Raw genomic sequence first — 21,613 nt, forward strand, 5'->3', positions numbered from 1 at the left:
AAATGCTCATGGAAAAAATCCAAAGTACTTTTGTAAATGGCTACCTCATATTTTTAACCCCCTGGTGCAAAGCAGTCACTGGAGTGGACATTACTAAAAAGTAACTCTTTCCTAAATGATTTGTTTTCTATGGTGGGACTGCATACCAGTCACTAAAGTGCTCTCTTCTGCCAAACTCTATTGAGTTCAATTCAGTTTTCAGTCGGTGTAACTGCAAGTAGATATACTTAGAATCCAAGATGGATAATTTACCCCCCCCCCCCCACCCAAAGACTACAGCCACTCTAGTTTAAAACAAAAAAGATATTCAGTAACATCTGGGGAAGGATGATAATTATATATATATTTGGAATTTGATTTTTTTATTTACAATACATAGAAAATTATGGTTAACCATGTGTCCAATTAGGTGTGCATCACCAGTATTTTTTTAACACATGTGTGATTGGTTCACTGTTTCATGTGACTGTTATGGTTATGAGTTGATGTAAAATTGTTATATCTATAGCTGTTTATAGCTTTTTATTGATATTTATTTAAATTAGATATAATTGTACAGATCGGCTGTAGTTTGAGTTACTATCATAATTATCATATTGTAATTCTTTTACTTCAAATCCAGCAAAGAATAAGGCATCTGACAGAATAGTCCAGGAGATTCCACCCAGCTCTTGCTGAGTGCTGTAGTGACAACAGTGATGATGACTGGATAACAAAAGAAGAACAGGGACGTAGGAGCTGAGGATGATGGCAATACATAGATGCATAAAGTGAAGATGATGAGGGGCAGGTTGCATAAGATGGTCAGGATTGAGCTTTGAAAGATGGGCATATGGCATGTAACCAAACTCCTCCTCTTCAAAGCTTCTGTAGTTGGTGCACCAATAAATACTGGCACTCTACAGTTAAGAAAAAGAGGAAGACCCAACAACCCATGAAATGCAGAACAGTCATTACAGTAGCCTGTGAGGTCAGGTCTGACACCAGGTACCGTTGGCCTCATTAGTATTTTTTATAAAATACTAGTATTTTATGTAAAAACAATTTTATTTTTATTAACAATATATGTAAAATACTATTTTATGTATTTTATTAGTATTGTATGTAAAATACTAATTTATTACGCTGTATTAATATATTTAATGATACTAAAATCCCTATTAGTTGTTGCTACTATTACACCATCATCCTCCTGGTTGTCAGTGCTGCTGTTTCGAAAAAGTCATTAAGTTGAAACTAAATTATCAATTAGTATTCTGTGTCTGTCTCATAAAGTGACACATTTAAAGTAAGTTTTTAGTCCTTTGTCAGAACATCCGCCTCTCTCTATTCCACTACACCTTCTTCATTCACATCAACCACCCTCATTTCCTTCTTCACTGCATTCATGAACCTCCTCTTTTATGAGGTTCCATTTGTGCCAAAAATCTGTTTTTGTGTCCACTGTCTATGTCTTTGGTCGTCTCACTTTGTCGTCAGGACTTAGCAACCGTTGCTACTGTCGATAGCTCCGGTCATTGGTCTCCCTCTTCCTAGTAGCTCCAACCTCAGCATCATGTTACCAACATAACCTTTGCCACTAAACATGTCCAAACCATCTCAATCCGCTTGTCTGCATTTATCTCCAAAACTTCTAACATGACCTGTTCCTCTGATGGATTCCTTCCTGATCCTATCCATGTTTGTTGCTTGTTACAGAAACCATCAACATCTTCATCTCTGCTACCTCCAGCTCTGCCTTCTATCTTTTTTTCAGAGTCACTGTTGCTGGTGGCTGCTCTCACCACACTCTTCTTCACCTTTCCTTTCATTCTTGAAACACTTCATCTGTCTCCTTTCAGTATTTCTTCTTCTCCTCTGTCTCACATTCTCCCTTGGGAGCATACGCCCTGACAAACGTCACACCTTCAACCTCACACTCATCACCCAGTCTGACACTCTCTTCACCTTCAGAACATTTTTAGCAAACTCCTCCTTCAGGATCCCTTCTTCTCTGTTCTACTTTCCATCCATGCCAGTTCCCATTTTTCCACATTGTTTTTTTTTTTCAAATTGGGTAGAAAACAGTTTAAAGGGTGGGTCTTTTAACATCTCTGATTTTAAATGATGTTTTGACTATAGACACCCTACGTGTTCTTTATATATTCTTTTGACAAGCGTCCAGAGTGTTCATGAAAACTAGCTCAAGCTTTTACTAAAACTGATCAATGGCACTGATCTTGGTAAAAGCAGTTTTGTTTCATCAAATCTACAAATCAATATTTCTGTGAGTCATAGGAATTACTTTGTGTTGTTGTATTTATGTGAACAACAGTTTTTCCTTTAGCATATTTTTTGTGTGTTAAAGTTTAACTTTTCATCAGTTTAAAAAATAATAAAGAAGTAAAAAACTTATAAATTCCCACCCCTGTCTAGAACATATTTATTACTACACCCAGTGTACTCACTATGTAGTATAGTCCTATTTTATCTCCAAAAAATACACATTCAGTTTCAGATACCCATATACACACATATAACTACACGTACATATGAAAATATGCAAATTTATATTTATAATTATTTAGGGATGTTTATGAGTTTCTTTATGCTTTTTTATATGTAAACATACTATATAGTTTTGCCAAATACTATCATGGGTGTCAAGCCTTTAAATATTTTAAGGTTTTTTGTTGGCAAAATTGATGTGTATTAGTCGATGATGCATTTTTGTATAGCATATTTTATCATTGATTGAATTACTATCAGTACTACTAATAAAAATATTCGTATAAGTAGTAATAATAGTTTATTCTATTGTACTAACAAAAGTACTCAAAAAACTTAGGAGCAGGAACCGTTTCCACAATTGCGCAAAAAATGCACGTCCCACTCAAAAACACACTCATCAAAGGCATTTTAATAATGGAAGGTTTGTATGGGACGACTTTCCATGAACGCAGCATTGAGTGCAGGTCACGTGCCCTGGAATACAAGCAAAGAGGGTCCGAAAATATTACAAACCGAGTGGGCGGGACACGAACACCGCTGCTGCAGCTAGCTTATAAACGCCCGTCTGTACTTTACCCTCATCTTTCTAGCAGGCTTTCGGCTGTAGAAACCTTTCGCTTTGAAAAGGTAAGTTACCATTTAGTCCAACCTGGTGTGTCCAGGAGTTTTATCTGAAACTTTAGAGCAGCGGTCGGTGTCATGCTAGAACTAAGGGTGTGCCGCCTAGTAGTTTATTTTTCCTCTTTTCAAGTTTAACTGTAACTTTGTAACGCTTGATCTGCTTCCTGACTCGCTTTCTCGAAGCAATTTTCTTTACTGCTAGCTAACTTCCTTTATTTATCTTTAAATGTTGTATTTATTTGTGGATGAATATTTAACTATATTTTAAATGTTTCCCCCCTCTATGTTCTTTCATGATTCATTTCATCCACTATGCCTTAGCTTATTTTCAGCAGAAATTTACTGGCTTAACTGGTTTACAATCCAGTCGTTAGCTTTCCTAGAATTATGTCTTGACAGCTGGGTTTGAGGGACTTTTATGAGGTCGAGTATCAAAAAAGTAATTTTCTTTTCATAATGGAGGCATGTGGTGCTCACATTTGCACACATTTGACTACAAAATGCTCCGGGCCTTGTGTTATTTGCCTAGTAGGGACTGCACTGTTGTTGTTTTTTCTGTGTCAACCAAAGTCAAGTTTGTATTTCAAGAAAAAAATGTCTCGGGCTGATAAATGCGGAACTATTTGTTTGAAGGAATCACATGCCCCATTTCCACTAACAAAGCACACTTTGACACAGCATAGTGTCTCTGTTTTCATATTAGCTGACACTGACAGAAGTTTCATTTATTTTGGTTTAGAGCAGTTACTGATTAAAACCCAGTAACAGCTGCAAAGCTCTACTTGTTCAGAAAAAAACACACTGTATTTAATGTAACCTTTACATATTTACATGAATTCAATTATTACAATCTTTTCCTTATAAAACAAACATAATTTATTTAACTTTAGGCGACATCACACAGAGGTTCTTTTCAAAATAAAATATGCCCTGTCTCATGTCAGACCCTCATGCTGCAACAGATTTATTTGAATGAATTTCTTCTTTTACCATTGATGATAAACATGATATTCGTGTAGAATCTAATAAAAATGAATGCATATACTGTATATACATTAAAACACTAGACACTGTTGTTAGTTTCTTTTGTAATGGTGAACAGCTCTGACTGTAGATTCAACTTTTTACCAACATTTTGCTTAATTGAGGAGTGGAAAAGCACACAAGACCTCTCAATTTAAGTGAAATGTCAACAGTGGTACAAAAAAAAGTTATTTTACTAATATGAGATCACCTCAGTTAAAAAAACTCATCATAAATGACAAATCTTATTCAAAAATTTCCTTTTTTTTCTTTTTAAAGCCAAAGAGCCACATGTGGTTGCAGACCCCTGGTTTAGAGTCTGTAGTTACAAACAGTCTCTACACCAGATGAATTCTAAAACCTGTCAATTTCTACTGCAGCTGAGACTTGATGTTTAGCCAAAGATCTGTGATGGCAAAACATGTGTGTAAGTTGATCTCTGCATGCATGAAAACAGGACAGGAGAGAGAGCCCACTACCTCTCCTCTCCTCTCAATGGAGTAATTACAGGTGTGTCCAGACAAACACCAGCTTAATGGGATCCTGGAACACCCACGCTGAAGTGAGACACTAGAGAGCCGTAAACATATAAGCCTTATGGATCTTTGATAATGAACGCTAAAACATATTGATCAAAGTTTAACAGAGCAACACTTAAACTTGACTACAGTCATTTGTCCGCGGGTGTTTTCCTTTCTGCTTTGTTAGAAACACGTCTGTTATTTGATCTCTCGTAGCTTCCAGGACCTCCAGTTTGGAACTTCACTCTATCCCTACAATGGCAGCCGTAAGTCCAGATGACGCTAAAATTTACATTTTATTTTTGCATTAACTTTATAGATACATATCTGGAAATCCAAGTCGCTGATTTGTTTTTTATTCTTAATATAAAACTCAAATGTGTAACCAATGAAACACCAGAAAGCACAATTTTTTTTTTCAAACGTCACAATGAAAATTTCATGCATCTGTGCATTTAACAGCTATGACTTGTACTTTTTGAGGCATTTTTGGTGTACAAAATAGCATAACTTTTGTGCAGATCGGAAACCGTGGAACAGTGACTGAGGCGTCCGGCTTCAACCCCGATGACGACGCCCAGAAGCTGAGGGAAGCCATGAAAGGAGCTGGTGAGACGCTCAGCCCAGTTGGATCCATCATTAGCAAAGCGTCTCATGCACTTTACAGTAACATTTTAAAAGTAGAAGTTGCTTAGTCCAATCTAATTGAGAGTAAAGCAGTAATGCATACTTTGCTGATCATGCTGGTAGTAGCAGCAAACTAATCTCTTGTGGGCTTCTGAAACAATGCAGGGAGATATGTGCAGAGTTAGTAAAAGGGGTAATTATTCTGCAAATCTGTTGTAAGGTATGTTGATGTTGTTATGGTTTATTAGTCTAATGGTCTTCCCCTGACTCTACTTTAGCCTCCTTTGGAAACAGATGGTTTCTATGCCAACGATCTGTGCTGTGTCAGGGTGATCTTTAGGGCTGCAGAAGCATTGTCTGCTTCAGTTTTACACTCATTTGCAGTTTAAGCGCTCTAAAAAACAGCTGAACAATTATTAGGTCTTTTATTGTGCCTCGTTTTTATTTTTTTTTATTTTTCCCTTTTAGGCACCGATGAAGCAGCCATCATCAAGGTCCTTGCACACCGCACTATCGCTCAAAGGCAGCGCATCAAACTGGCATACAAGCAAAGTGTTGGCAAGGTGAGACTGGAGAAAGCCAAGCTTAGAGGCATCAAAAATCAACTGTTTGTCTTTAGCAAAAAAGGAGAAGCACAAAAGTGCAAAGATGATGGACGGACTCCCAGGAATGTGGAACCTAGCTGACAACCGGAGGTTTTTTCCCTTTTTTTTAAACGACAGTTGATGCTGGCACTGTGTATTTAAAGTTGAGTTAATTATTAATCAAAAACCTGAAATCACTTTGAAATAACTAACTAACAACACAGACGGTACTTCTATGAAAAGCGGAAGGCCCTTACTACAGCAAACACTCCCTGTGTTTACAGAGATTTGTTATCTACTGCCTGTTTCTTTGTGTCATCATCATAAAGGATCAATAAATGAACTAAAGCAGATGTTTGGAAGTTTTACGGTATTGACATAAAGAGATAGTAAGTATCTCACTGCATGGTGTCCAGTAGAAGGTCAATAAAAAGAGCAGGGGCTTCATTGTGTGAGCTGGTTGTGAGCACAGCCTTGGCAGGCAGAGACGGTGAGTCATACTGCGTGAGGTGACGCCCACATGCGGTCCCATTCGGGAGTTCTGCTGAACAACCCCTCTGTTCACGCAACCGTTTCCAGAAACCACGCCCTCTGGGAGCTGCCGGAAAAAGTTGCGTACAGTTTCCTGGTTTTGATTGACTGTAACTTAATACAGTGAACCCCTTCTGACCATCTTCTGATTAATTTGATGCTTTTGTTCTATTGATGAATCTGCCCCCTCCTCCTCCTCCTCCTCCAGGACCTGGCTGAGGATCTGTCATCAGAGCTGAGTGGACACTTCCAGAGTGTGGTTCTGGGTCTGCTAATGCCTGCGCCTGTGTATGATGCCTATGAGCTGAAGGCTGCTATGAAGGTCAGAGGTCTTTTGGTTATATGTGGGCCATCATAGTGAATCTTTTTTTATGTCCCTACCATCAGTAAACAACATTTTTGATCCAACCAAAATAATAGAAAAACACTTTTCCTGTCCATATGTCAGTTCTGTGTGATGTTAAAGTGTTTGCTTTTCTTTTCCTGTTATTACTGTCTGGGTGGGAACTCCTTCATTGTTTCTCTGTTTGAATAAAGTGTTCATGTCTGTTCACTTACTTACCTCTTTGTTTGAGACAGGGGGCTGGAACAGAGGAGGCCTGTCTCATCGATATTCTGGCTTCACGGTCTAACAGTGAAATGAATGCCATTAATGAGGTCTACAAGAAAGGTGACTGCTTTGAAGCTAATTTCTTTCATTGTGTCCTGTGTATCTCTGTGGCTCCCTATGCTCTCTGGATTACATAAGATATCATATAGCAGTGCTTAAGGCCCATTATTAGAACAGAGGATGCTGTAAATTATTCATAACGTTGGTCTTTGTGCGGGACGTCAGTATTTCTCCATGGTGGAAACAAACGTTTGTGATAAGACTTCATTTTAATTAAAGGAAATCTGTGTAGTCTATAGTTTGAGTCATTTTAAGTCTGACTTAATGCTCATTTCTACAGGCAGCACTTATGAAAACCCCCAAAAAGAGAAATTCCTATTTTTCACTTTTATTTCCCATATTGTAACTTTCTTTTAATGTGCAGAATATGGAAAGACCCTGGAGGATGCTGTGTGTGGGGACACATCTGGAATGTTTCAACGGGTTCTGGTCTCGTTGCTCACGGTGAGCAACAGTGATTGCAATTGTTGCAAAATGTAGTAATCTATTGCTGTGGTTGTCTGAAAACACTGGTGTCATTTTTCTTCCTGTTTAACCAAATAGAGTGGTTGGTGTCACATATGACCCTTTTGAACCTGTTGATGGTCTGTTGGTTGAACATGCAAATTTTTGATGAATCACCTTATACTTCCAAAGGATGAGAGGGAAAAAAAAAGAATCAGGACATTTTTTGACTTGTTTTTTTCCCCCCTGACAGATAATATTAGTATAAAGTCGTTAGAATGGAGTTTGAAATCCTTGCACTTAGTTTATTTCTTTGTTTTCTGTTTAAAAAGTGCATCCATTGTGAATAATGCATTAAATTTGCAGTTGTATTTCTTTTTAAAGTGAACATGGACTAGGGCTGCACGATATGAGGAAAACTTGCGATATGCGATATTAGTGATCAATATTGCGATAACGATAAATTTGCGGTAAATAAACAAATAGAAAAATAAACAAAAACATCATTCCCATTTCATTGCAACAGTTTAAAAATTATACTCCAAATGACCCTCATCGACATGGGGGACAAACGTCAGGGTGGCTAACCCTGGTCCTCAAGAGCCTCAACCCTGTCAGTTTTCCAATTCTCCCTAGACTGCTCGATAATCATAACCAAAATCAGGTGTGTTCAGTCAATCAGGATGTGAAATCACTTGAGTCAGCCAATCAACAGCAAGCTGGTTAAGGAGAGCTGGAAAACAGGCAGGGTTGAGGCTCTTCAGGACCAGGGTTAACATAATAGGCCTCCATCTGATTGGTCAACAATGTGAAGGCGTCCATCTGATTGGTCAAAGCATAAAGGGATTTATTTGATTCGTTAAATGCTTCAAGCTGCTAGAAGATTGTTTTAACACATTTTGGGTTTGCGATTTATTGCGATATTCGCCGTCTTTTGCGATATGCATTTTGCAGAGCTGGATATTGCGATAAATTTGCGGTATATTGTGCAGGCCTAACATGGACTAATTATTTCATTTATTTTTTAACTAGATAGGCTAGTAAAGATAGCCTAGGATCAACTTTTTTATTTGAATGGAGATTTCTATTCATTTAGGGGTTTTTGTTTCCTTCTTTTACTGTTATGAAGCTGTTTTGGTCGCTTTATAACATTATCATTATTTTTAAAGTGTTTACAGGTTTTTAAACAAATCTATATCAACTACAGAGAAAGGTGCTGGAAAATTGACTAGAAGTTTGATTTAGGCTTGGGAATAAGTGTAATGAAGAAGTTTAGAAGTAAAGCGCAATATTCCCCCGTTTTCTTAACTTTCATTCTTTTTTTTTTAATTCATCTGTCTTAGATTAATCAGACAACAGGCCTCAATAATTGTATTTAAATCTCTCTGTTCTTCCCTTTTGGCTGGCAGAGATTTAGTGTTTCTACAGTTGTAGGTCAGCTGGTCGACACAGAAAGAACTGGATCTGTTTTGTTTATAAAAGTTTAAGCTCATGAAAGTTCTTCAAATGTGACATAAAAAACACAAGCATTTAGTACTTTTTTTTACGGTAAAAGTTGATATGAAGCATTCTTTCCATTTAAAAAGAGAAGGAGGAACTGATTTTTTCGTTTCTTTTTTTATGTTGCAGGCTGGACGGGATGAAAGCGACAAAGTGGATGAAGCCCAGGCTGTGAAAGATGCCAAGGTAATGCTTTTAAGTTTGTGATTTAAATTATTTACTTGACATATGTGTCAGGATTCTTTGTAATGTCTTTGACTGCAGGATATCTTTGAGGCTGGAGAGGCCCGATGGGGCACAGATGAGGTGAAATTCCTCACGGTGCTGTGTGTGAGGAACCGAAACCATCTGCTGCGAGGTAAACTCATGAGAACCAGGATGTCTTAAATCCCTCTATTCGTCATAGTTTCATTTTTACAAACATTTCTTCCCAGCTATTCTACTCAAGTACCCCTGTCCTGCTTCCTTTTTTTCTTTTTCCTTTTTGTTTACCTTACCTGATTTTGTTGATCAGCTGTTGCTTTACTGACCCCATGTGGCCATTGTAGGTACTGTAATTGCATCATGATTTTTTTGTCATAAAAGACATTGTTTTTTTTTTCTTCCAGTGTTTGATGAGTATAAGAAGATTTCTAAGAGAGACATTGAGGACAGCATCAAGAGGGAGATGTCCGGCAGCCTGGAGGACGTTTTTCTGGCCATAGGTCTGTCTACGTAGATGTGTGGCCTCAAATTTGCATTCAGTGAACTTTGAACTTTGATCTGAATTTTTTTCCTCCACATTTGATCCATCACCTGAAGGCGCGGTGAGCTGCAGTCACAGCCGCACTCTTGACCAACTCGTGATGCTGGGTGTTAACAGGAAGAAAGAATTGGGGCCCCCATTTTTAAAGCCTTTAGTTTGAAACCCACAGTCTTTAGGGCACTATTCCACTCAGCCACAGAAGTACTTGAAGAATATAATACAAATTTTAACCAATTTTATTAAACTCTTACTACGATCCAATCAGGTACTTACAAGAACACGATGCACTTTTGCTTTACTTAAAAAAAAGATCTGCAGTTTATCATTTTTCTTTGAACTTCCTTGAAATGCTCTTCCTTCACATTACCTTCCAATGAATTTTATGTTGAGAAAAAAGCAAAAATAAAATATATACACATCGGAATCAGCAAGTTGATCCACTTCAGAAGATGAGGTGTTTATCATTACACTTTAGCTTTGACAGCTCTTTGGTCATGGTGGAGATGTTGCATTCTGACTGTTTAAACCTTTTAACAACGGAGCTTTAGATCCAGTGTTGTCATACTTACTGTCTTAACTCTTCGACCGTTTAATTAACGTAAGTGCAGCAGATTCTGAAGCTGGGATAAGTGGCCTTGTGCTGTGATACTACACTTTACAGTAGTGAAGTGTTTATGTGATCAAAGGAAATTAGCTGATTCTGTCACAGAGAAAAGCAACTTCTCATATCATCTTTTGCACTGGTATGCAACACTTTAGGTTTGTAAAAACTTCACTAACCTAAAGTGTAGCATACCAGTGCACAGTGGTAGGTGATGCCAGATGTATCTCCTGTGTTCAAAGGTTAAGGGTGTGGACAGGTCTCTTTTATGCAGGTAACCAGTACAAACAGGGGCCAAAAATACAGGTAACCATGGAAGCTAGAACTTCTTCTTCTTGAAGAAGAAGAATCTTCTTCAAGAAGAAGTAACAGATCTGTAAGGGACAGATTTCTCATTTGTTTGTTGGAGTTAAATATTTATTTTCCGCACTATCATACAATAAAGGCCTTTTATCGTGCAATAAAAGTAAAAAATCAATAAGAATCATACAGTATGATTTCCTGGATTCTTTTTTAAAGTTCTGTCTCTTTCAGTTGAAGTGGGTCTGTTATGGACATTACAGACTTCCACCGTCTTTTTAAGTGGATCAACTTGCAGAAACTTCGACTGAAATATACTTGTCTGCTCCACCTTACGTGCTCATATCTGCAGTTTACTATTTCATCTCGACTTTTTTGCTTCAGTTTATAAACTGCAAGAACATTTTTAAAATGATATTGTAAAAACAAAACGAATGAAAACAGTTTTCTTTGAGGGATGCTTATTTGCCTTTGTGTTCATTAATAAGCTTAATTCTTGAATAAGATCCAAAAATCTTATAAAAATATACTATCTTATAAAATGTACTAGTGTTGGTAAACAGTTTAAGTGAGAGACAAAAGGTGATGTCGAAACATCTACCGCATGTGAGTGTAAAAACACAAACAAGATGATTGTGATATTGAAGTACCACAGACATTTACACCCTTAACAAGAGCTGCTTTGATGCAGCTCATGAGTGGGCTGTTTGTGTGGAAAACCAATGAAAATCTGATCCTTTGACAAATGAAGACAGGGCAAACTGTTCCTCCTAAGGAAGCTTGGGCCATTTTGTGTTGTGCGAGTGTTGCACATCCTTTATGAATCTTAAGAGGAGAGCGCTTCTTTTCCATCTCAATTTAAAGATAATAATGATAACAACCATTTCAAAAGATGTGTTTTTTGCATTTTTTGCTAAAGGCAATCTGAATGTTTTCTTTATTCTATTTTAATGTATGCAAGTGGTCGAATTGTCTCCCCACCCCTCCAAAGAAAAGCTGAATTGTGCATTCACCTCACTTTTGAATACATGTTTTGTTTGTCTGTCCAGATGAGATGAACTTGTATTTCATGCATCATTTGCTTTTCTGCTCTACAGTGAAATGCCTGAGGAGCAAGCCAGCGTTTTTTGCAGAGCGATTATATAAATCCATGAAGGTGAGTGTTTGTGCTTTCTTTTCTGTTTTTTAGTTTTTTTTCCTCTTGCACTTCCCTGAAAATGCAATGCAGGGTGCAGGAGAACACAATACTTGAATTTCTTATAATTACTGGATCGGAGTTCCACTCAAATCATGAATTGATCTTTTTTTTAAAGCGTTTTCGGTTGTCTTTTAATTATTTTTAAAGCTAAAATCGAAAACAATGTGTCGTTTTCTAGGAAATAGTTTCTGCAGAGCAGTTAAAGTTTATGAGAAATTTACCTTTGAGTTGAGGGCAGAACGTTTTCGTTGCACATTAGTGGTGCAACAAAAACGGCGAGCAATATTGAAGCTATCCAGCCTTACAGTTCTGAGCCAGATGGAAGCTCAGACGAGGAAAACGAGGACGTTCATGGATCTATTTGTCTGCACGTGGATTTATCAGGATGGTTTGGAACAGAGAGCTTGTGGCCCACCCAGTGTATCTTCTATGTAACAAAGACAATCTTTTTCAAACAGTATTTTTTGTCTGCTCTTGATTTACAACGATTTGAATAAAGAAATCCTCAGAAAGGCTATTTTAAGCCTAATTTTCTTTCTACATGTCTTCCCATCATGAGAAAAATACCACAAAAACACCCAAAACATGGTTTTCCACTGAGTGGGCCATTGACATCTTTTGTGATTTCAGTATTTCTCACCACCTATTACATGGCTTTACAATATCGTTTGTGATATTGCTGAAGTGGAAATTTCGTTTTAAAAAAAAGTTTGGTTCTGGTTTGCCAGCCATAAATCCAGTGGATCATCAGTCTCTTGTTTCTTCGTTTGTCAGGGCTTGGGCACCACAGACAGTGTCCTCATAAGAATAATGGTGTCCAGGGCCGAGATTGACATGCTGGACATTAAGGAACACTTCCTGAAGACGTATGGAAAGTCTCTACACTCTTTCATCAAGGTGAGGGGCGGAGCCATTCTGAAGTCAGCAGAAGATTTAAAGTAAATCAGGATGAAGCGAAAATGATAATTGTGTTGGATTTTGCTGAGAATTTGGATTTATCTATATGGTCAGTATGAAGTGTAGTTTTTTTCTGATCCAAAGAAACTGATTTTTTTGGTTTATATTAATGATTAATGATATAGTTTGATTATTTCAAGTCCTTTTCTCCTCTTAGGGTGACACGTCTGGGGATTACCGTAAAATCCTGCTGGAACTGTGCGGAGGCGAGTAAAGGGGGAAAAAACACAACAGCTTTCAGAGCAGTCTTTGCTCTTGAAATCAGTCTCTTTTTTTATGTTTTCTGCTTAAAAAACATAACACATTGGGTTGTTTTACACTTTGCAATACTAATTAAACCAAATGCCTGTGACAATTTACACATTTGCCTCTCTGTTATTGATTCTGCGTTGAGGTTTCACTTGTGCCCTCGTGATGCTACAAATGCTTGTTGCAACTTTAAATGAATCAAATGAATAGTTATGACCTCCAGCAACATTCTCACTGAAAGTCAAGACCATTTGTTTAATTAATGCCACCTTCTCATGTGTTGAGTCAGCTCTGCATCATTTCACTTAATTACATTAACGGGTTGATGGCCTGATTTGGTTGGCAGTAAAGGGTGCACTAATCAAGTTAAAGAGGATCCGACCGTCTCTCAGAGTAAGTTATAGCCTTGTTGTGGTACTCAAGGTGACCACTAGGTGGAGCTAAAATATTTTTTCTTTTACTAAGTGTTCTCCAAGCACAGAGCTGCCTAAATATTTTAGGTTCAAAAAACCAACTCATCTACAAACTGAAGTTTCATTTCATTCAGGATTTGTAACATTGGTTTTGTGCTACAGAACTCATGGGCTTTCTTCATGTTAAACCAGCTGTGGCTGTGCAACAAATTCTCAAAACCATTCACGCTCTCACTCTCTGTAACAAAAAGATTACATCCTACATAAAACGCTCATCTGATCAGCTCTTCATAATATTGCACTCCTGAACAACTACTCCCATTCATGGTTTTCTCCTAAGGGGCCGCCATCTGGTGAGAACCTCATTTAGTCTATTCGGATTTGATGAGAATCCTGGAAAGGCTGAGCGATTATCTCAGCAGTGCACGTTTAGCGTCGGGGATGCGTTTGCCTCATTGCAGCCGTTTTCCTGACTGGTGTACAAATATTTTAAAACATTTGACATTTTAATGGGGGTCCTAGTGTGTCATTGAAACAAATGCCTTTCCCATGAAGATTTCTTTCTTTTTTTTAAAAAAACCCTGTTGTTTAGAGAAAAACAAACCCTAGAGAGAACAAACACTAATTGTTGTATAATTTTTACACCTACCAGTACTTGTAGCTGTAGCTTAACATTTTTTCTAAGAAAGACGTTTTCTCAGTAACTTATGGGACTGAGAATTTATGACCAAACATGCAGACGAAGCTTTTGTTCAGCTGCTTGGTATGATGTATGGACGTCCTAAATAGCCGAGCAAACACAGAGGTGCAAATTCACTATGGCAACAGACATGCTGTGCATAGCAAATGTTTCCTGGATGAGATTTCCTGAAGCATAACTTAGACCTCTAACTGTTGACATGTGGGTGGGGAGCTCGGACGGGAGATCATTATTACCAATACAGAAGTGCTGCTGTTGTTAACATGTAGGCAGAAGATGCTGGTTTCAAACTGTCACAAATCACTTGAAGTCAGAAACATGGACATCTGACAGGAAACGATTTATTAAAGTAAAACAGGTAGATCCCAGTCTGAGGAGATCCTACATCATGTTGCAGAATCTAAAATAACCTTAAAGAATGTGGGATTCAGCGTGTTTTCTTCCAGCTTTAGAAGTGATGGTAGTTAAATCTGTTTGTCCCCATAGTTTTACACTTCATTCATTCATTCATTCATTCATTCATTCATTCATTCATTCATTCATTCATTCATTCATTCATTCATTCATTCATCTTCTTAACCGTTTATTCCCTTTCGGGGTCACGGGGTTGCCGGAGCCTATCCCGGCCACTTGGGCGTAGGCAAGAGATGCCCTGGACAGGTCGCCAGTATGTCGCAGGGTAGAATATCCTTAATCACACATCCTGTTTTACACTTGCAGTTTTGAAAATGACTGGAAATCAGATCTTTCAAAAATAAAGCCACTTCCTTTTTGTTATAGTTTCATTTTTTCAAATGTGTCTTCATTTACTGTTTTTGTTGCGAGTTTTCAGATCATTTAAAAAAAACAACTTTTTCTTAAAACAGGGGAAAAGAACAAAATGAAAAATTTAAAAATACTAATCGGTTCTAAGAAATGTTTCATAAAAGAAAAAACTAACCAAGAAATCAAAAATGTAGGTATTGATACCATTAAAAAGTGTCTTTTTTTTTATGAGGATTTCATGTAAAAAAAATGTTTTTCTTTGAACTCACCTTAAATACTGATAATTGGGCTTTTAACGTGTTCTTGTGGCCTTTTTCTAATGGAGGACAAATATTAACAAAAATGACGCTTCAAATTGTTTTAAGTAAGGAGCAGACTAAAACATGCAGCTCATTTGTGATGTAAAAATACGATGGGCGAGCCACAAGCTCCCTGCACCAAGCTCTCAGCAACGGGAAGGGAAAGGGAAGGGGAAGGGAGTGGGGTTGTTCTGCAGCAACAGTCCCAGTGGTCTCAGAGATAAACTTCTAATGAACATCCAGAAACTATTTCCAAGAAAACGACTCAGTTTTAAAAGAAAATTTGGGCTGAAAACAGCATGGGCATAGTGAAATCACCGCTGGGAATGCTTTTATAATAGATTGAACCTCACAGTGTTATAACCAGCTGGTGATTCATTTAAACCTGAGTTTTAAAGAATTGCTCCAAAGTAAAAAAGAAAAAGAAATAAGGACTTCCATTCAGTCCTTTTTTTTAAACATATTCAATAATTAAAAAACTGGTTTCACTTCAAACAGAAAACAAAAAAATACTGATCTGATCCATATTCCCACAGCTAAAAAATCAGGAAACAAAATACAAGAATTTTTTTTTTTTTATGGGAATCTAAGAGGCTTCATCAACTCTTTTTGTTGCTTTTCTAAAACCACTTCTTCTCAGCCTACGGACTTTTTTCACTTTGCATCATCAAATCACTGTGATGCAAGAAAACAAAGTAGATGGATCCCAGCCTCCAACCGCAATGGGACAGCTGTGAGTCACAAACATTTTCTTCCCATCATGAAAAAAGTGATGCAAGAGTTGTGCATTGTTTTACAAACTTAATAAAAAAGTATGTTTTTGACTGTTGCCCCCCCCCCCCCCCCCCCCCCAATGAATTATTGAACCAGCTGAAAGTAGTTTGAATCTCATTTGAATCTGTTTAAATCTGCATTTTCTGAACATGCTGCACTCTCACAGTCCACGGCATTGTCATCCTATATTGACTGTAAATTAGATGTTTCTTTCACCAAGTCTGATGAAGGAGATTCTCTTGTCAGATCACAATAAGGAAAACAAAACACGGCTCAGAAACTCAAACTGGAGTTTAAGTCTAAATGAGTGGTGACAGACTTTTCCAGATGGTCCTGAAAGAGGCGGCGGTGGCAAAAGCAAAGAGAAGTGAGACAGATGGAGCCCTGAATTGCACTAAAATGAGACAGGCACATTTGACTGTGATTAAAGCTGAACTAGAATTGAATTTTAAAAACTACAGGGGAAATATATTTAGATGAAAATCAGTTTCTCGCACACAATCTGCATGCAGATCCATTTAGTTGCATCGGAAGTGATCAAAAGCAACTTCCAATACAATAACCTAAGTTTTCCTTTGCATACTTATAATTAAAAACACCTTCAAACTTTCACTCACATTTGATGACCATCTGAACCAACAAAATTCTGAAACAAAACTTTCTTGAAGAACTAGATTAGCTAGACTGAGTTAAACGTTTGTAAACCCTGAATGGAGTTTTCATCATTTACGGGGACCGCTGATGCTTCCATCCACAGTCATATCAAATGTCCCTCCGATTTTCTTGAACAAAGAACAAGTTTGGTAGAAGTAAACGAAAACTCTGCACAAGCAACACTTGGTTCACATGGTTAAGGCACCTCAGTGACCCCGAAGGACAGGTAAATCATCAATCTGCTCATTAACAAAACTCAAGAAGTCTTCCTGACACCTCTGGACATTTACCTCCCTGAACTTTGATTTTATTTTACTGCACATCAGTCAGAATTTATTTCTGTCGTTGCAATCAGACATTGCTCACAGCTCTTTAGGAGGCACAGAAAGGTCCGATGAACAGAAACCATCCTCTTGCCTCCAAATCTATCATGATTTCTTTTTGAATTTCTGGCATTTCGACAGCACGTCCAACCGCAGATGTAATGAGAGCTTCCTCTGAGTCAGCTGAGAGCTTGACGGCTCTTTGAAATTCTTTTGATAAGACTATAATAATGACTGATTACTCTGATGGGTTTAAAATATTTATATATCAACTGAGGGCTTGAAAATTCAACCGTTTCTACAGCATTCATCAAAAGGAAGCAGTCATGTTGAAGTTATTCAAGACTCCAAAGTATTTTAAAGAAGGCCCCTAAATATGGAAATGTTTAACAACAAATTACTTAATATATAAGTCTATCTGTGTTTCAGGGAAAATATTTGGGAATGTTATGTGTGTGAGGTCAGATTTAGCTTTAAGGTGAATTGTGTTTTTAAAACCAAATTATTTGTTTTTGACAATTTAGCAAATCTTTATAACTCATAAAAAAATCATCCAGGATTCTTGACGTTTGGCTTTAAAAAAAGGAAAATAAAGAACATATAGGTCCTCTGAAGGCCAGATTTAGTGAAGTGGAAATTCTATGAGGGCCAACTGTTCAGCCTGTATTCTTTGAACCTTTATAATAATGTTAATACAATTAGTTTAATGTTAATAATAACATTAAATACAAATAAACTATTTAATGATTTTTTTTAAAAATTGGATCCTCTTTATTTCTTTACATAAAACAGAAATAAACAGAAACTGTTAAGTTCATATTTTAAGACCAGAAAAAAATAAAGGTTTTGGGAAAAATAAAAGACCTTTTTCTATATTAAATCTGGGTTCATGTGAAATGTTACATATTCTAAGTGCTCACTGTAAACATCTAAAAACAAATGATCTGAACAGGAAACTAACATAAATCTTATTCAGAAGAACAAAACACTCTAGTTTTGATCACAAAAACGAATAAATCTGTTCCTTTTGTTTGGCCAAGGGGCCACAGGTTTACAACAATTTATCATGTAGTTTAGCCAATCACAATCAAGAAATCCTAGTTCTAAGAAATTCCTGGGGCCACACATGATTGATTTATAAAAAAAGAAAACTTAAGTCATCTTAAACTTTCAGTTCTTATCGTTACAGTAAACCGTTTTTTTTTTCTGCAGCAGCAGTGATGTCCTTGACTCTGAAGTGTACTTTTCATTTTAGTTAAGCTTTCAGACACGACTCTTCTCTGCTTTATTTCCCACTGCAGACAGTGTGGGCTGAATCATTTGTCATTCATATCATCTTGTTGTGAAGCATACGTGATTCACTAAGGACAGAATATCCACACCACAGCTGACAAATATGTTCAGGGGGTCCAAACTCTCTCCTTTGCATTCGGTGCATATATGCAACAAGATGAAGAAGTCAGAAATTTACATTTTTAAACTAGCAGACTTGTATCATGGCTTGACAGATTTCTCCACTGTTGCACCTTTGTTTTCAACAACCTAAAGTTGTTACACAAGCCTTGTTTGAACGATTACAAGTCGGAGTTCTTTCTTGCAAAGCAGTTCGTTAATTAGTCGATTAGATTCTCGCAGATTTAGTGTGCGAAACAAAGATTTGTCACATCTCTGAAAACCCTAAAGCCTCAATAAAATCCATTGGTTCAAGCTCAGTGATCCGAAATGAAGTGGATTTCTGTCAATTGCGTCCTTTTTGTTTTTCAGCTGCTCCCTTTAGCCTCTCACTAATCCCATCCCTTGTTTCCTCCTCCATCAGTCCAACCACCCTCATGTTCTTCTTTGCTGCATTCAAGACTTGTTTCCTGGTAGCTTCAACTTCAGGATCCTTTTGTACATAGTCACTGTCCCTCCTCTTGATATGAGCATGAATCTCCCAAACATCTAACCTCAGTTGTTCATTAGATGGATTCATTCCCTGATCCCTGTCACTCAACATCTTCACTTCTGCCTCCTGTCTCTGTCTCCATACAATCACTATGGCTTCTCTCACACATCACACCTATAACCTTCCTCCACCTGTTCCAACCTGCATCATCCCTCTACATTTAGCCAGACTTGGAACCCTTGACTGTATAACAGAATTGGAATTAGTAACCCCCCTCCCCCTAGCATTCCAAGAAACAGAAATCCTATAGACTTCTATAGAGAAGTAGCTCCTCACAGAAACAGCTATTACTCATTATTTATATTTGTTAGAGTAACCAATTTCTTGCTCTGACACCTGTTTTTAACATGTTCATGCTAATTCTATAGTTTTCATTATATTTTTTTCTGTAGTTATTCAAGTTATAAACTGGCCGATAAGATGCCTCAATGAAAGCATGTGGTGCCTGCACCTCGAACCACTTTGAAATAGTAGATTGACAGATTCTCCTAAGCCTGAGCCTGAGACTTCATTTCGTTGGAGCCTGAAGTAAACCATTTTCAATGGGTGACGTCACACTTTGTCCAGTTCTCTCATTAAGTTCATGATTGGAACTGAAAGCACTGATTTGTTCCTTTTTGTGCTTGTATTATAAAGTTGTGCCAGTATGAACTCTAAAAAATATGATCAGTCATGGTAGCAGCACAATTCTAAATTTTATTTGATGAAGTGCTCCTTTAATGAATTATTCTTTAAAATATGAATACCACAAAAGAAAACAGCAACTATCTGAAAGATTAGATACCTCTAGTGAGAGATGGACTTTATCGCCTCAATGACAAATCCCTCTAAATTAAACGTAATTGCATCAACTAATTGTTTACGGAGGACCGTCCCCTTAATTTCAATAACTCCAATATGTAGATTGCTCCATGTAGTTTTGCATTTTTATGATCTTCACTGCCGGTTTGTTGGGATGAAAGAGTACGTCAGTTTTTCATGTATTCTCTGTGCAATGCTCTCCTTGAAGGCTGCAATGATTTCACAGCATAGACTTCTAATGCTTCCCGGGAGAAATATTCTATTCTTTTCTATATTTTTAACATTTTTCTCATGACTTTCCATCTTTTTTAAGACTTGTAGCATCCGACAGCTGTGTCATTACATCGTCTTCCACTATAGGCAAAGTTTTAAATCTATAATGTGTAGGTCTGAGCATCTGTTGTGTGTTCTCTGCTTTGTCACTTACGTCAATTAAATATAATTAATGGTGTCCTTGCTTTTTCCATTCCGGGTAATGGTATTGCCATTTGGGTTTTCAACCGGAGCCCCTTTTATTTATTCAGCCTGCTTGCAGAAAGTCCTATACTTTATGAAGGAATATCAACAATCTTTGCTTATTGATTTGTTACCTTGACATGCAGATTTAGAGCTCAAACTCCATCAGCAAAACAAAGAGGAACGACTGGTCTAATGGGGGGGGGGGCAAAGGAAATTTTTTATGGCATTTTACATTATTCATTATCTGATCTACAAAAGGAAGGTCATTCTGTGCCCCAGTTTGGCATAAAAAATTCACATCTGGGTTTTACTGCAAAGCTTGGAACAAAATGTGAATAAAATGTGAATCACTTTGCACTTTAAAACCCCTTTATGTGTGAATGTAGAGTGAACTTTAGAATAACCACAGGATCTCACATAGAGCTCAGGGTTTAACACTTGGAATGGATAAATTTAAAAAGCCATTATTTCATTAGATGAAAAGGATAAATGTAAAAGAAACTCCACATGATCTTTCTTACATTTTCAACTTTATCTTCAATAAAAACACAACTTTTGAAGTGTTTTTTATTGATTTGTTAGGATTAGATTTTCAAAATTGGCTAATCAATGTTAAGTTATTTTTACTTGAAAATAAAAGATTAATAAAGTCTTATTGATTTTCCTTTTTCAGCATTTTTTGTATATCTCTGGCAAAATAAAAATAAAAATTCTGACTAAAATTCTTAATCACATAATTGTTTTTCATAAAATATTGCTTTTGTTTTTAAAGAAAATCTACCTATGTTTGTGTTTTGTTATTGGTTTTGTAAAAAAGATTTTCATTGACAAAATTTAGATGACAATTTTTTTAAATTTCAATTTGAACATTTTTAACTAATGAAATAACATTGAATTGTATATTTAATCAAATTGTGAACTGGAGGGTCAAAATTGAATAATAGTTTTAGGCGAAATTTGGCTCTATATATTTTGACATTGTTATTTCACAAACTCTTTTTGCAACATTGTGTCTGTACTTCTTGAACATTTCTCCTCAGAAATTTAGATTTTTTTTAAAAAATCTTGTGTTTTTGTTTTCTTATTTATATTTTCGTCTTTCCTCAAAAACATTAAAATAGAGTGCTGATTGGTGAAATGTTGCCCCCCCCCCCCCCCCCCCAACACACACTTTTGGGGCTTTTTAATGCAGTTTTGTTGTTTTTCCTTTAGTTCCTTTGGACTTGCAGTCCGCACCATATATACATATATCTAACTATGCAAACTCTCTCAAAACAAAAAGGAAATTCACATTGATGCTACTCAAAAATACTTGCAATCATTATGTGCCAGATACCCTGTCTATACCTATGATCAGAGAAGTGACCCCCAGCGTGTGCCAGTTCTAATCACTGAACTAAATAGCTCTAAATCAAACGT

At 37.0% G+C, this 21,613-nt stretch overlaps 1 protein-coding gene across 1 annotated transcript; it reads left to right on the plus strand.

Moving 5' to 3' along the window:
- Nucleotides 1–3,074: 3,074 nt before the first annotated feature.
- On the plus strand, nt 3,075–13,173 carry anxa4 (annexin A4; the record flags this gene model as incomplete). The annotated part of the gene is given in 13 exon segments (NM_001104824.1): nt 3,075–3,117; nt 4,872–4,921; nt 5,177–5,264; nt 5,751–5,845; nt 6,606–6,719; nt 6,977–7,067; nt 7,432–7,511; nt 9,141–9,197; nt 9,276–9,369; nt 9,620–9,715; nt 11,755–11,813; nt 12,630–12,752; nt 12,970–13,173. Coding segments are annotated over 12 exon segments (963 nt in total). The 5' UTR covers nt 3,075–3,117; nt 4,872–4,912.
- Between the last annotated feature and the right edge of the window lie 8,440 nt (nt 13,174–21,613).

This window comes from Oryzias latipes, chromosome 12 (genome assembly GCF_053564925.1).
Source record: "Oryzias latipes strain Hd-rR chromosome 12, Olatipes_Hd-rR_3.1".
NCBI classification, from domain to species: domain Eukaryota; kingdom Metazoa; phylum Chordata; class Actinopteri; order Beloniformes; family Adrianichthyidae; genus Oryzias; species Oryzias latipes.